The sequence below is a fragment of the Gadus macrocephalus genome, chromosome 6 (assembly GCF_031168955.1).
Source record: "Gadus macrocephalus chromosome 6, ASM3116895v1".
In the NCBI taxonomy this organism is placed as follows: Eukaryota; Metazoa; Chordata; class Actinopteri; order Gadiformes; family Gadidae; genus Gadus; species Gadus macrocephalus.
The window spans coordinates 841,761-857,736 of NC_082387.1; the positions used below are offsets into that span (position 1 = coordinate 841,761).

The following is a 15,976-nucleotide window of genomic DNA, read 5'->3' on the forward strand; positions in this document are numbered from 1 at the left end:
TCCTCTACTCCACCTCATGTTGTAGTTCCCCTCCCTAGAATTGTATGGAAGTTAGAACCTGTGAGGGTGTTTTGGTTCGGCCTGACGAGGCCTGTACCAATTTCGGTGGTCAGCTTCGTAGTTTTGAGTATATAGAAATTTGGAAAGGTGGAGCAGTATTAAGTTATATATAATAAAGTGAAAAGTTATTTGTGAATGAAGGGACAGAAGGATCTTTTTGTGTGTGAGAGATAGTTATTAGGTCTTGTTCCATGATGGGGAGTTGAGGATGTTGCATTCCAGGCTTATCTGTTAACGGTCCTAGCTGCTGCTTGACCCTAAGGGGAGTGAGGAAGGGTGAGAGAGAGAGAACACATTTCCCCCCCATTTGTCGACCTACACCATTCAGGCAGTACAGAGAGACACACTAACAGAAAGGAAATAGAGTGCGTTCAACTGAAAGCGTGTGGTGGCCATACGCCATAAAATACCACATATCAAAGGAATGCAGGTAGAGCTCTGTTGAGTTTTCAGGCTTTGATAAATTTGTAGTTCCCTGTCTGCCATGTTTGAAGTTCTTTGTAGTCTCTGTCCATAGGTTTCACCTGAACAACCCCTCTGCTGGCCGAGAAAAGGAACTACCCATGGTTTCTCTCACACCCAGCCCCCAGAGCACGCTCGCTTTCAAGGCGTTATGGCCGCACCCAACGTGGGAGGGAGACACCCTTATCTGTTGTCTTGCACCAAACAGCACCCCGTACTGAGGAGGGAGAGAGAGCGTGTTCTCCTGAGGGAGAGAGAGAGTCACAGGGAGACACGCAGTGGATATTCACATTATGGCTAATTTGTTTTTCTTTAAGTTTAGTTTTAGTTTTGTTTTTTATTCAGGATGATGAACATCAAAGTTCATGAGGAGGTTATAAGGACAATAACGTTGATACTTTAATAGGACAACAGTGATGATAATCTAATGCAATTGGACTAAAGAAGGTGTTGCTATTAACTAAGTGATTCATATTATTTTCACACAGGAAAGAATAATTGAATAAATATGGATATGATAAAGAAGGAGAATAATAATAATAAAATAAAGTAATCTTGATAAACTGTACAAGTAGGACTACACCTATTAAAATATGGGGTGTATCTCTTTGGTCAAGGATGACAGGTGTTTTAGAACCAGCTGCTGTAATATCGCAAGCCGCCCAGCAGGGCGCACTTCAAAACCAATATCCACAATTGGCATTTTCTCTCCCAGTACAACAGCCTCAGAGCCAACTGTCACCTACTCCACCTGTTACACATGTACACATCCATAATTATGGGAACCCCACAAATAAAAATAGACAGAATCAGGGGCCCCGAGGAAAGTTTAGAAACAATCAACAACCAGGATCCCAAGGACAACGCAGAGGTCCTTTAATATGTTTTGGGTGCAACCAGGAAGGACATACTAAGAAATTGTTTTACTAACCCTTTTCCATCCCAGCAAACACAGGGTAACAGCGACCAGGGACAGGCAGGTCCCTTTATGGGTCAGGGATACTAGGGGTGCCCAGAGAATCCACAGGGGGAGGGTCAGCTTGTAGCAATCTCCAAACAAGCTGATGAGGAACCAATACTGCAGGTTCTGATAAATTATAGAGGCACGCCAATGATGGCCCACACTGGAGCCACTTACACTCGCGTAGGTCCAAATTATGCCTCTCACCTCACCCTGGCAGGAAAATTCACCAAAACTTTGGGATTCTCGGAACACACGCAGTTAATACCTATGACAGCTCCAAGTCATAGGTATAGCTCCATTTTTATTTTAAGTTGTATATGTGAGTGAGTGAGTGAGCGAGTGAGTGAGAAAGAGTTACATTGAGTTGAGTTAGAGGGGTCAGATGAAGTGATTTGTGAAGAGTGAGACAGAGAAGAGGAAGAGTGTGTGGATTGGCAACGAGAAGTGGCGATGAGATTGGAGAAGGCTTTCCGGTTAGAATTTTCTTTGGGAGAATGATATCTTTCGATGGCCTTTTTAAGATTAATAAATGTAGTTTTGGAGAGTGTCCAAAAAAAACCGAATAAACCAGAAAGGAAAGGAAAGGATTACTGAAAGTGAAAATGGTTATGGAGATTTGTGAAAGCAAAGGAAGTAGATAAAGAGAGGTAAAGAGAGTTAGAGAGAAGGAACGTAAAAAAAAAAAAAAAACCCGCAGGTGGGGGGGACAGAGAGACAACAGAGAGAAAGAGATTGAATTTGCATTGTGCCTAATAGATTATTTGTGCGTTTGGACGTACTCTGTAATTGGTTCCTGTATGTAACCCATGTCCACTGTTTTAGAAAAAACCTAGAACCACCGCTGGGATTGGTGATTCTGTGGCTCTTGGAGACTCTGCATCGTGTCGGAACACCATGTGGTATAGATCATTACATCTTGGTACACAGAGCACTGGTGAGACAACGGGTTTGATCAGAGAGAGAAGGTGTTTGGAGAAGGGAGAGGAATGTAAAGAAAGCAAAAAGGGCGGACGCGGACCGACGCAGAGGTAATAAATCAGCGGAGAGGAGGCTGGGGGTCGGTTTAGCTCAGGAATTAGAGGGTGTCTTGTAACCGCAAGGTTGTTAGTTCGATCCCCAGCTCCTCCTAGCTGAGTGTTGATGTGTCCCTGAGTAAGTTACATGGTGATCACAGGATTTAGGAATAATTATCTAGACTCCAAAACATGAGCAATTAGCGTTAAAAATTGTCTGCACACCACACTCCACAGGAGTCAATGGGTTCAATGGCGCCAGGGTAAAGTGACTCATCAAAAGAGGAGCAGACCCAACCCATGGACTCTGCGTGGATAGGTGGATGTTATTTTGGTGCTTGGACCTGACGAGGTCTAGGTGCCAAGATAACAACACAAATAAAATATTTCCTTTAGAAATTATGTTAAGTAATAGATACATTTATTAAAAGTGATCTTATAATTTAGAAAAAACAATCTGCAATACTTAAAAATTAGACCGAATAAGTATGATAAAACGTTATCCAAATTTCTAATTTAGGTTATCCACAATGACGTGTCATTCAAAATAAATAAGTAAAATAAAATAAGAAAGGATGCGTATGTGAGCCTGTTCTCGTGTGTGTGTCAGGGCTGCCGAGGTAGGGGAGAATCCTCTCCTACTCCGAGTGATGGAGTACACTAGGGGATACACAAGCACACTTCAGATAAAACAATATGGTTAATTAGTAAATAGAAACAATGTATCAATTCAGTGTTGAAATAAACTAGTTAAGATCAACATAGAGGGTTTGGGTTTGGTATAGTAGTGAATCAGAATATGGAGAACATTAAATGCAAGCAATAGGTAGAATAAAAGGTTTAATTAGGTCGTCCAATTTAAATAGATAGTGAAGGGCAATCGGGTAGGATTATGAAGAGAATTGTGATTTTGAGTAACGGTTAAGACAAAAGTGAGTCGCCCAATATTGAAAATGCAAGTTTTAATATTGTGATTTTTGTTTTCTTTCACATCTCCCTAGTAAAGGACAGTAGGTGGGTTGACGCCACATCTGCTGGGAAGGAGTCATACGTGCTATGTTGTCAAATTGGATTCGGAAGTAGTGGGTTTACCTTCAAATGCCACTAATACTGCTGCAACACTTTAATAATTTTAACTGATAAATTATCTTTTGTTTTATAGTCGCCCTGATTTGTATTCATTACGCACACATATGGCTGCATAAGGCAGATGCGGCTGATGACTCTGTCTCCATCCCTCCACTTTGCGATCTATACCACCATATAGGTGGGGATTGATCGTATCCCAGGTACGGCATCCTGCAATAAGCCAGTATGAAAGGCTGGTTAGCCAACGACGGGTAAGATCCCACCTTGAAGCCCGGGACAACCTAAATCAGGCACAGTCACGATTACTTGGCAGAGTCACTGTGAGCACTGGCTCACTTGATCATGGAGTGACGGACTGCAACCATCATAGGAAAAGCCGGCTGATGTGGAGGAGGAACAGGAGTCAGATATGTCAGCTCTGGCAGCAGAGGTGGTCTTGGAACGGGGCATGTCGCGTTTTATTTTATTTTACCTTTGTGGTATAGAAGGCCACTAACGCATGTACGTTTTTTCGGTTTAGTGCATGACTTTGGAACAGCGTGGTTTCAGGCGGCTGATGGTAAACTCACCCATATTGGGCTTTGGATTTGGACATACTGGTTTCGATTTCCCTTCCCAAAAGATTGGTTTCAGTTTGCTGATGCTTAAGGTTAGACGTTTCGACGTTGGTTGCACCAACGGCGTTCTTAGATTTGCTTATCATTTAATGCGCATGGTTTTGACCATTGCCCAAGGGGGGAGGTATTGAGGAGAATAAAAAAAAATATATATATATATTAAGAAAACAAGGTTTTTTTTTCTTCACCATACTTGCAAACAATGATTGACATCCAGCTAAATGAGTGTGAAATACAGTGTTCAACAGATGGGTAGAAGCAGTCCCATCAAAAGACCAAAGTGCGACTACAGTAATCAAGTTTCTGACTGGAGAAGTCAAGGCGAGGTTTGAACTTGTGACATGTAATTCAACATTTGCATGTCAAATAAAGACTAGATTACGCCCCAATCCTCAACCACAAGGTATGGTGGAAAGAGTGAATGGGACACTCAAGACAAAAAATTAACAACATTTGTGCAAGCACTAAATTGAATTGATGCACTACCACTGACACTAATGAGTTATCGCATGACAACTAACAGAACGACGCATCTAACCCCGCATGAAATGCTTAAGGGTCGACCCATGCATTCACCTAACATTCAAGGGTCCCAAAAGGGACTTCCATTAGAGTAATTAGAAATAGAATTAAGGAAAATATGTTTGAACATCTAACTGTTGTACATAAGTTTGTAATTCCAGCAAGAGAAACACAAAGTTCCAGGGCCAGAGGAGGAGCCAGATGCAGACACGCCCGGAGCAGACCAACTACCCAAGGATGATGCAATCAGATTTCGGCAGGGTTTAAATCAGTCCTGTTTTGGTGGTCCACTATTAACAAAAATGTTGATTGGATAAATAATATATACTATAATCAGCAACGTTTTGTCAATTTTTCCACGGATAAGGTCAAGGGACTATATAGATATAGATATGCTATTGGCAGAGCAAGGAGGGGTGTGTGGGATGATAAAGACGACATGTTGTATTTTTATCCCCAATAACACAGCACCGGATGGCAGGGTTACAGTCCCTCAGATTAGATTTGGCAGAGAGCTCCGGCATTAATGACCCCTTCACAGGATGGATGGAGAGCCCAATGAGCGATGGGCGCTACAAGTGAAACAGGTGCCATCCAAGCTTACCTGGGGATCGAGTATACACCGGAGAGTTTGGACGCGGGACCACCAGAGGGGCCCGACCTGATCTGGCTGGAGAACATAGAATAGACCCCCTGCACCATTGTCCAAGAGCCCCCACGCAATGCAGCGCACCAATACATGAAGATCACCTGACCCCCCCCCCCCCCCTCCCTTCCCCATCCCAGCCACTACAAGCAGACCCCACCACCACACCCCCTGACCCCCCCGCCTGTGACGTGCTAGTAACCTCTCCAGGTGGGCTGCCCCATTCCCGTCCCCGCCAACGGCACCACCCCCCTCCCACCTGATGCACCCACGTCGCCCGGACCAGGGATCTGCGTTCCGGTACCAGGGGCTGCGGCCCGTTCCCTTAAGGCTTGAGGGCGCCCCTGGCTGTATTCGCTTCTGTACGCTTCACTGTTTTTAGCCGCTCCCATATCTATCCCCGCGTCTACGCAACTGACGCCGGGAACGTAAATGTTGTTGTTTATATCGCTGTCCCACTAGATGGAGCTCGGGGATACACACGGGCGAGATTCCAGGGGCCTTGATTGCCCGTTTATCAGATGAGGTCCTGAGCGCAGTTGAATAAAAGGGTCTAATGCTCAGGTGGCGCCTTGCGTCCACCTGCCCGTGATGACGCTCAGGACTATTCCGTGGTTTCAGTTGTTCCCGTGCCCCGGGCCTACCCTGTATACCCTGTGCGTGTGATTGCTTATTGTTACACGACCAGTTAACTCCTCCTCACATCCTTAGTGGGTGGTCATCTAGGGATGGGTTGAGGGGGATTGCCATTCGTTGTCTACCTCATATCTTTCTGATGTTATTATTATTATTTAGGGACACGTTTCATGGTTACATTTCTTTCCTGTGATCGTTAGTGTAGTGTTTGTGTGATTGTTGCATTTTGATATTGTGATTGTTTACTGTTAGTCTTATTGCTGCTTTTTGCTGATACTGTTTTTTGTTTGGAGTTTGTTTTATTGTTGCATTTTTGTTGTTATTATTTGTGGTAACCCGGCTCAAGTAACAAGAGTCTCTGCTGCTCAAACTGCCGACAAGGCACGTTTATTAATCCAAAAGAATGGAAAACAGGGGAATCACCCGTCAATGCAAACGATACAAAAAGAGTCTGGGCTCCGTGAGCCACTCGGGACGCTGTGGTCGTGTCTCACGCGCTGTCCCGATATCCAGGAGAGGAGGTCCTTCCGTGGTCTCCTGGGGGGCTTCTCTAGACCGGGTCCTGGGGCAAAGGTCCGTGCGGGTAGGGAGTCTCGCTCTGCTCCGCTCTCTGCTCCTGCCTGGGTCACATACCTCCTGTGTTTGGACTGAAACTCAGCTTCTCTTTATAGCCCTCACCTGGGTCTGATTGGCCTGGTACACAGGTGTCTCCCGTTGGCGTTGAGTGGGACCTTTCCAATGCGTACCTTGGCGCCCTCTGGGGAAAAAGGGTGGTAGACCGCTCTTATTACCTGCCCTCTGGGCTTCCAGGCCCTCCCTCAAGAACATGAACCACGACAAGGAGGAGAAAGGGATCTTTGCCGGGCAGCGCTTATGCACCTCCGCCTCCGGCGGTGGTCCCTCAGCGGGGCTCAAGCGGGAGACATTCGCCGCCAACAATCCCTTTCTCCTCCATGTCGTGGTTCATGTTCTTGAGGGAGTCAAAGCCAAAGTTCCTTCCCCCCAATTCATTCTCAACCTTGGCTGAGATAACCCCCAATACGAGTCTCGTTGTAGAAATACCAGATACGAGAGTCTGACGTGTTATGCGCCATCACACCAACAGCAGAACGGTTATCCAAATAACAAGGAAGTGTACAACACTTGCGTTACAGTCCTGGAGCTCTATATCTAAATAATATCATATACATAGATATCTATATCATATAACATATTGTGTGCGCCTCCAGACGATATTATGAATCACAAACGACTTTGTCGGGTTCTGCGACGTCTCTGGTTCTTCCACTTTCACATCAACCTGAAGTCGACTGAACCGCGCGCTGCCTGCTGCCGGCTGCCCGCTGCCGGGCGATGGTGCCTCGCGGCAACCGGCGGCATGTCGCAGTTCATGTACTTCAGCGAGTCAAACCAAAGTTCCTTTCCCCCAATTCCTTCTCAACCATGGCTCAGATAACCCCCACGACAGTCTCGTTGTGGAAATACAAGACACGTCAAAGAACCGACAAGAAACACTTGCGTTACAGTGTGTGTATTCACATTGATGTGGACGTTGAAGAACCAGGAACGTCGGAGAACCCAACGCGGTCGTTTGAGATTCATAATATCGGCTCACAAAGCTTTTGGCCGTGATAATATATATTATATGATATAGATATCTGTGTAGGCTATATGATAATATTTAGATATAGAGCTCCAGGACTCCCGTGTGTTCTAGAATATTTACAGAACACGGCTAAAGGCTGTGTGCGCCTCGCCATTGCGATACATCCACTGTAAACAGAGCGCATGGTGGCTGCAAGCTGCTCAGGGCCACACCCCCACCCTCCTCCTTGACACACCCACCGAAACAGCGCATTTGGGGGAAGCTCAATGTGCGACTGGCTCGGAGTGGCTGTAACTCTGCACCACGGCTGAATTTAGGGAACGTCTTTGAATACTGTGTTAGTTGCCCACTAATACCTATATTAAAGAATACATAAAATAGCATGTCATGGGACCTTTAATAGTTCTGACTGAGTTTGAAGAACGACGAAAAAGGTACCCATTTTTCGTCGGGAATTGACGCCAGGGATCCTTAGCCATGCGTCACACATTTGACGAGTAGGGAGTGAGACTGGGTTGATGAAATCGGAAAATATGAATGGGTTTCAATGGAAAGAAAGTAATTATTTTCTGGTCCCAGTCTTTATATGCCTTGGATTACACATTTGTTGTTTGTGGATTTAAATTATATTTTTTCATGCCAAGAGAACTAAAAATGTTCACGAAGAAGTTTGATAATGTTAGGTTTTGTCATGTGTGAGGCCACTTTGTGAACTACAGCTCTTCGCTGCTGTCGACGCGAATGATATAACGTCACCACCACTCTGGTACAGACATGGCGATCTCTCTGCTCCACTTCACCTCTTTTTTCCAAGAGGAGGATAACAGCATCGAAAGAGGTGAAAACCATTATGTTTTCTCTACAGCCTTTAACTGAACAATTGCATTATAAACGGTCAAACTCTTGACATGAAAAATAATAATTTAAATCCACGAATCCAAGGCATATAAAGACTGGGAAAAGAAAAAAAATACTTTCTCTCCATTGAAACCCATTCATATTTTTCGATGTCATAGGTCCCATTGGCTCTACCGGAAGAGGCGTGACTTCGCCACTAAGCTGTTGAACGCTCCGTTCACTTGCACGGGCCTTCCCGACTTCTGGCGGGGAATTATCTTTTCCTTCAGGGCTTGAAGTTGTTTTTAGAGTTGTTGAATAAAGTAACATAATCAGCAAAGACAATGGTTTTATAGCCATGCGAGCTGCTGGTTTCATCGTCCATAGAAACCATGTTATTATATTTCTGTCGAGACCTGAAATATTCTTCGTCATAACTATCAAACAAAACACCCTTCACCCCTCAGTGAGCGAAGATAAATAACAAAAGTTTTTTTTTTTTTTAGATAAACACTTTTAATGGTAGCTAGTGATTGTGATTGCCATCTCTTTGGTTTTGAAGACTTCTTCACTTTAGTCAGGAAGTTGTGGACCCATTGGCAGTATGTAAAGCTAAACCCCAGATGATGATGGACCTTTTACTAGGAGGGAGCAACTGAATAGGCCAGGGACATGCAATGACTGAATAATGGTGGAATGATTTGATGACTTACGTATGCATCAAGAAACCCGACCAGAATGGGGTCTAAATGCAAGTTTCCACTGAAAACTTATTTATTTATTTTGGTTTAATAAATGTGCGCCTTATCTACCTTGTCACAGACTGAAAACAGTATAGTTTACAGCACTTAATCAGTCTTGTCAAAGTGTCACGGTCTGTCCGCCACGCCCCCTTCACCCTCGCAGCTGGGCTGCGTCAGGTGGTTAGTGGAGCCTTTAAGTTGACTGAACACTGTTCTCCTGTTGCCAGATTGTCTTCGCTGTTAGGTTCATGCAAGTCTCTCCAGCTATTCGCCTGTCTCCTGTCCCGGCTTCCCGACCCTGCCTGTCCCCGACTACGTTCCCCGTCTCGTCCTACTGGACCCTCGTTCGCCTGTCTCCTGTCCCGGCTTCCCGACCCTGCCTGTCCCCGACTACGCTCCCCGTCTCGCCCCTCTGGATCCTCGTTCGCCTGTCTTCTGCCCCGGTTTCCCGATCCTGCCTGCCCCCAACTACGTTCTTCGCCCCGTCCCCGTTGATTTGCTTGACGAAGTAAAGATCGGATTATCATTGTGTTTGCTGGTCTCTGAGTCGTGCTTTTGGGTTCAAATCTGCCAGTCTCTTCAGTGGAGCGTGACACAAAGTGAATTGAGTATGGAGTCATTATCTCAAAGAAGGACATTGTATTTATTAGAGATGTCCGATATTATCGGCCCACCGATATTATCGGCCCGATATTAGCATAAAAATGTAATATCGGTCAATATCGGTATCGGATTTTTTTTGCCTTAAAACCGATAAAATATATATATTTTTTTTATTTATAGCTCAAATAAATGTTTTCAAAATTGTGCAGTACAGTGCACATTGTAATTGACTCATATTTGTGCATTTATTCAATTAAGGTTGAGTTTTAGTTAAAGAAACATACTGCTATGTTGCACATAGTTGTTCAGGTACAATGTTTTATCATTTGTGAAGTCAAGTTTGCCCTATTTGTTGTGGGCATTGTCAAGATTATCTCAGGGAGTGTAATCCAAACTGTTGTCTGAGACCATTAAAAAAATAAAAATAAACATGGCACTTTTCCCTTAAATTAAGTTGAAGTATTTTTCTTATTTTGCACAGACAATGTTAACATTTGGAAAGCCTTGTTGCATTCAAGAATGCATCCAGTGGGGCATCACAATAACATTAAGCATGTTGTGTTAATTCCACAACAGGAGATATGTAATGTTACCTAAATTAGGTTTGAGGAAAAATAACCCAAATATCGACATCGGTATTGGCTGATATCGGAATCGAAAATTTAGAGTTGGACAATATCGCATGTCGGATATCGGCAAAAAAGCCAATATCGGACATCCCTAGTATTTATTGTTACTTATTATAGATTACCAATGCATGAACATTCAGTCAGCCGTAGAGTGCCAACAAATATAGCAACAAATATACCCTACTTTGATTATGATTAATTAACAAGTTGGGCTCTTAGTTCAGGGTACTGTGAATATGCTAAAATTTAAGGGAACAATACATGAACACGTACAGAGGGAAAATATAAGTAGAACAAAGTTAACAGAAAGCAAAAATAAAACCCCCTGATATTTTCCTTCCTAATCCTCTTCCTCTGAATCCGGACTACTGAAGCCATTTTCACCCTCAGAATCCACCCTTTGTTCGGTGTCTTCAATCTCTAACTCATCAACTATAGCACTGTATGAGCTCACAGCTTGTTGGCATGAATTCTCCAGTTCGGAGGACCTCCGCATGAGGACACTTTCGAAACCTTTTGCAGCGTCCTCTGACATGTCACCAAAATCTGTATTGAAATAGAAAATATTGAAAATGGGAAACAGTTTTTTCAAAACAAGAATTTCAAAAACATTCTTTCTTTATTCTTAATAATAATAATAATAATAATAAATTCAATTTATATAGCGCCTATCAAGGTACCCAAGGTCGCTTTACAAGAGGTGTACACAGGGGGGGGGGGCAGGTTAAAGGCCATAGGCCTCCAAGAAGAGGTGAGCCTTCAGGAGCTTTTTGAAGGACTCCACTGAAGTGGCACAGCGGATATGGAGGGGGAGCAGATTCCACAGAGTGGGGGCAGAGGCGCAGAAGGCCCTGTCCCCAAAGGTCTTGAGTCTGGTGCGGGGGGTTTCCAGCTGGTCCTTAGCAGAGGACCTGAGGGACCGCAGGGGGGTGTAGGGATGGAGGAGGTCAGAGAGGTAACGGGGGGCCAGAGCATGCAGGGACTTGTAGGTGAGTAAGAGGATTTTAAACTTGATCCGGGACTTAACAGGTAGCCAGTGGAGTTGCATCAGGATGGGGGTGATGTGCTGCCAGGGCTTAGTGCCAGTTAAAACCCTGGCAGCTGAGTTCTGAACATATTTCAGTCGGTCCAAGGTTTTGGAGGGGAGACCTGTGAGGATGGAATTACAATAGTCCAGACGGGTGGAGATGAAGCAGTGGATGAGTGTTTCAGTGACTGAGTCTGAGAGTGAGGGTCGGAGTCTTGCGATGTTTCTCAGATGGAAGAATGCAGATTTTGTGGTGTTGTTGATATGAGGCTGAAATGACAGGGTGGGGTCAAGGATGACACCCAGGTTGCGGACTATGGGGGATGGGGTGATAGGGCAGCTATCCACTTCCAGCAGAAGATCCCCAACCTTCCTGAGTAGTGACTTGGGGGCCACGACCATGAGCTGTTTTATTGCTGTTCTTCCTGTTTATTGCTATTCTTCCTCTTTTTTCCTATTTATTTACTTATTACACACTGCAGGGTCAGGAGTGAAGGGACTAAGCATTTCGCTTCATGTATACCTCATGTATATTTGTGACATATTTGTATGTCACAAATAACATTTACTTTGAATTACATTTTGAGGAAAATAAATGTTCAGAATTCAACATACCGAACATCCCAATGTTGTCTTTGAGTTTCTCCACTCCCTTTATCTCCTTCCTTAATGACATGATGTGCTGTGTCATTTCTTTGATGAGGATGCTCTGCTCCTCCTCATACCGTTTAAGTAGCATCATTCGGTCAAAGAGTGACCTTTTCAATCTGAATGAGTTGCCTGTAGGTAGAGGAAAGTGATGGTAATATGAAAAAGGAATACTTTTTTTGATAACATTACAAACCCACAGAGAAAGAGAGAGAGACAGAGCGATAGAGACAGACAGACAGAGAGTGTGAGAGAGAGACAGTACTGTACTCAAACAGTCATGCCAATAAAGCATTTGAGAGGGGGAATTATGTTTATGTTTTAGTCAGAAGGGAAAACATCATACCATCTTCACGTCTCTCCCATGGCAGGATGTAGCCCTCCGTCAAATTGCAGGCCAAGTCCTCATCAATTTCATCTTCTTCAGATGCGTTGTACTGCAAGACCTTTTCTCTTAGTTTTTTTTTAAAATCTCTAAGTTTTCTTCGCTTGCTGTGTCTTGTCTGGTTGCTATCTGCAAAGTGAAACAATAGCCTAAAAAACTGTCATGGACACCATTTTTTTTTTTTTTGATTTTGTAATGTGCCATTACAATAGCGATCAACAAACCATGCTGACGATAGAGGTCCTGCTTCTTGCGTAGGAGGGTTACTGTGATGGTCTCTATTTCTGCCCTGAGGTCCTCTGTACACCCTTGTGTGTAGACTCGATCTAAATAGGTAAGACAGTCAGTGATCATTTCATTTTCCAATTTATATCCACTTTATGTTTGAATAGTTGTTGTTGCAATGTGCTTGATTTACTTGTGACTGCCCATTGCTGGACATCAAACACCCACTGCTCTATTGTTTGCTGAGTGAGGTTTTGCTTTTGCTGAAAGTCACTGAGGCTGGCAGCTTCCAGTTTTGCCCTCTCTGAGATCTTGAAAACACAAAAAAAAAGGTAAAACAATTTCATGCCATCTTCCAGCAAAAAAAAGCGTTCATCAGATCTTTATCAATGAGCTTACTGTGACGTATCTCTGGGCCAAAGCTTTGTGGAGGTTCTCTGTCTTTTTTCTGTTCCAACCCATGGCCTGTAGCGTCAGCATATCTTCTCTCCCTAATTTAAACATAAATAAATCCACATGCTGGATAGGACAGATTCACATTGGAAAGGCAATTGCAGTTGAGAAAATCTGATGGACATGACTTGTTCTAAAAGTGTGTGTAATAACATAAGATAATAATACTATAATAAGTCTGTCTTAAGAGCGTTCTCTTCAGTTTATGGTGTCAGTGTATTGTGTCATAACATTAAATGTGCCATACCAACCTGCTTTTGTCATGTATTTTGTGATAAGAGCTGCCATGGAGAGAAAGCTGTTCACCTAGATGTAAAGACAATACATTAATTAAATTATCCCTATATAAACTGTCAAAAAATGCATAAAAAAATACATAATAGATCCTGTCTTTGATTCAAAGCATTTTGTGAATGCATAGGCCAGTCATACAGCATGTTTGATTTTCTGAAGCGGCAATAGAGTAACTGCTCTCCCCATTCCCTGCAGATGTGCATCATCATTCGCATGATGCGAATGAGTCCTAAGAGTCCTACGTCCACCGTTTCAATCATGACAGTAATAACATACTTGTTCAACTTCCTCTCCAACTGTGTTCCCTGCTACATCCTGATTGCTGCCACCCCATCTCACCTGCAACATAGTGTTTAACCATTCATTTCATTGCACTTTCACTTAATGTTAAAAGTGCAATGTAAAGCATTATTATTATTTCAGGTACCTCGCATTTTGCTGTATGTGCTTTGGCGTGCATTACACTGAGAAATGGTCTCATATGCATCAAAGGCTGAAGATCTGGAAACTCATCAACCACTTTGCTAAGGTAGGGCCAGTACCTACAAAACAAGAGCAACATTAGTGGGTATTACGCACGTTGCAACACATTTTGCTGGAACATCAATCTAAAACCACGATCCTGACTTAAATACTGAGGTACTTGTCATTTAATATACAGTAGGTTGACAAAGAGAAATTACCTGCAGACAACATCCATGCAGAAGAAAGTGACATTTGCCCTCTCTCCCAATTCTTTCTGCAAAAACATGGGGTATGCAAATATTTCGCCACGGTAGTGGTTCAGTCCTCGCAATAATATCCCATGTCTGATTGATAAGAGACAATATGGATAATCATCAACTTACACACAAAGAGTTGCTCAAAACCTCACACACACACTCACATTTCTTGATTTTTTACTGTACATCAAATATGACATTCAGATGTATGTGTCCACAACATGAGTGGCAAATGGCACTGAACAATAACATTCTTCTGACATACCAACATACCTGCAGACTGCCACCTGTATGCCCTCTTCATCAATTTTTGAGGAAGATTTATTTGAGGCCTCCTTACTTGCCCTGAACCTTGACACCCCACATGTCCCATTGTCATTTGCCTGTGAAGTCAGCTGTTACTCATTTGGACTAGAAACACACACCTTACACACATACATAAACAGATTGTGGTATGCAGAATCAAACTTACTCTTGCCCCGCTGCTTCCTCTGATATTCTCCTGAAAGGTCAGAACTTCATCGTCTTTGGCTATGAACTAGCCCTCATATAAAGAGGGTTCCTCAGTTCTGTGCATTGCAAATGATCACAAAATGCCTATTTAACTAACGACACATTACTCTACATGAAACTATTTCAATGACAATGTTGTTGTTCAAATAGCTACATTAACGTCTGTGTAAAATGTACATACCCCCTTGATTTTTTGAAACGATAATCTTTCCGGTTGCCATCACAGCATACTGCCAACATATCAGGTTGACAGGCTGGACAGCAAAAAGGGTCAACTTCAGACATTGTGTCCTCTGTGTGCTTGCATAAGCAATATTCAAAGTAGCTCTTCTGGAACATATCTGCACAGATTTTCCCTGGCTATGAAAGGAAAAAATAATCTATTAGGATTTCAAAAAAAGAAACATACCCACAAAATTACAAATACAGTCATAATTGTGTGTTACAATGTGATTCAGGCAGACTTACCCTTCCTCCTCGAACAGACTGGTGCTCCAGAAGCTTTAAAATAGCATGCCTCGACAGGGAGGGAGCTGCCAACTTCATGTTTGAAAATGCCTCAAAAACATCAAACGAATATAAAGTCTGGCAGTTGGTAGTGCTTGGCCAGTAATTAGACTGTTCTGCGTTTAGTCTGGAAAAGGAGGTGTGTCCCTCGTGAGTGACCGTAAGGGGGAAGTTGACGTGTTGTGTGGGGGAGGGTTGATTAAAGTGAAGCGAGTGGGCTGCTGAACGCACTACCTCGTCTCTGGTCCCGTTCTTTGTTTTGGATAATAATTAGTACAGTATAGTTGAACCCAGAACGCTCGGCTACATCACTATCACTGCTTTCTGACAAAAAGGAAATGTTTTAACATATCAAACCAACAGAATCAGTCAATGAGTGATGTCAATTAAGTTTCCTTTGACAACACACAATATTTGGAATAACCCTTTTTCATAGTCTACAGAAATTGTTGAATGAACATACCCTGCTCGGAAAAATTAGGCTGGCCATTCCCATCCACCACCACTGCCTTTGTAGGGGGAACAGGCTCCAGATAGCCATGGAATATTGCCACCCTGCCATGGAAGACATGCCTCCTGTGGACCTCTATGTCACACTTGCCACAGAGGTACTCAAAGTCCAGTGGGACACACTCAAGGCACCGAATAACTGCCTCCTCTTCGTGGCATTTCTGGCATGTTTCCTGTAATGCTCTCTGTGCCGAGAGTTTGGCATCTAGGAGTAATGGCCTTTGCCCTAACTCCAGCGAGCACCTGCCATTGTGTCCAGGTTGTG

The 15,976-nt window shown here is 43.5% G+C and overlaps 2 protein-coding genes across 4 annotated transcripts in view; both read right to left on the reverse strand.

Moving 5' to 3' along the window:
• The window catches only part of skap2 (src kinase associated phosphoprotein 2), a 362,220-nt gene that overhangs the window by 6,414 nt on the left and 339,830 nt on the right, over positions 1-15,976 (reverse strand). The window lies entirely within an intron of this gene.
• On the reverse strand, positions 10,677-15,310 carry LOC132459157 (uncharacterized). Of its 3 annotated transcripts, none has more exons than XM_060053542.1 (13): positions 15,163-15,310; positions 14,654-15,054; positions 14,455-14,564; positions 14,143-14,268; positions 13,887-14,001; positions 13,736-13,798; positions 13,417-13,471; positions 13,112-13,203; positions 12,906-13,023; positions 12,712-12,813; positions 12,449-12,616; positions 12,070-12,234; positions 10,677-10,973 (listed from the first exon to the last, which is right to left on the reverse strand). In XM_060053542.1, the coding sequence occupies exons 4-13, from the start codon at positions 14,208-14,210 to the stop codon at positions 10,768-10,770; spliced, it is 1,152 nt and encodes a 383-aa protein (XP_059909525.1). In that variant the 5' UTR covers positions 14,211-14,268; positions 14,455-14,564; positions 14,654-15,054; positions 15,163-15,310; the 3' UTR covers positions 10,677-10,767. The 3 variants fall into 3 exon arrangements, with proteins under 3 accessions (XP_059909525.1, XP_059909524.1, XP_059909526.1); XM_060053541.1 differs by having other exon boundaries at positions 14,654-14,750; positions 14,876-15,310; XM_060053543.1 differs by having other exon boundaries at positions 14,455-14,750; positions 14,876-15,310.

Coding starts and splice junctions, on each gene's coding strand:
- LOC132459157 (XM_060053542.1), bottom strand. CDS start 14,210: ATGTTTTTGCAGAAAGAATTGGGAGAGAGGGCAAATGTCACTTTCTTC. Junction 12,814..12,905: donor CCAGCAATGGGCAGTCACAA/GTAAATCAAGCA, acceptor TTACCTATTTAG/ATCGAGTCTACACACAAGGG. Junction 12,235..12,448: donor ATGGGAGAGACGTGAAGATG/GTATGATGTTTT, acceptor CTCTACCTACAG/GCAACTCATTCAGATTGAAA.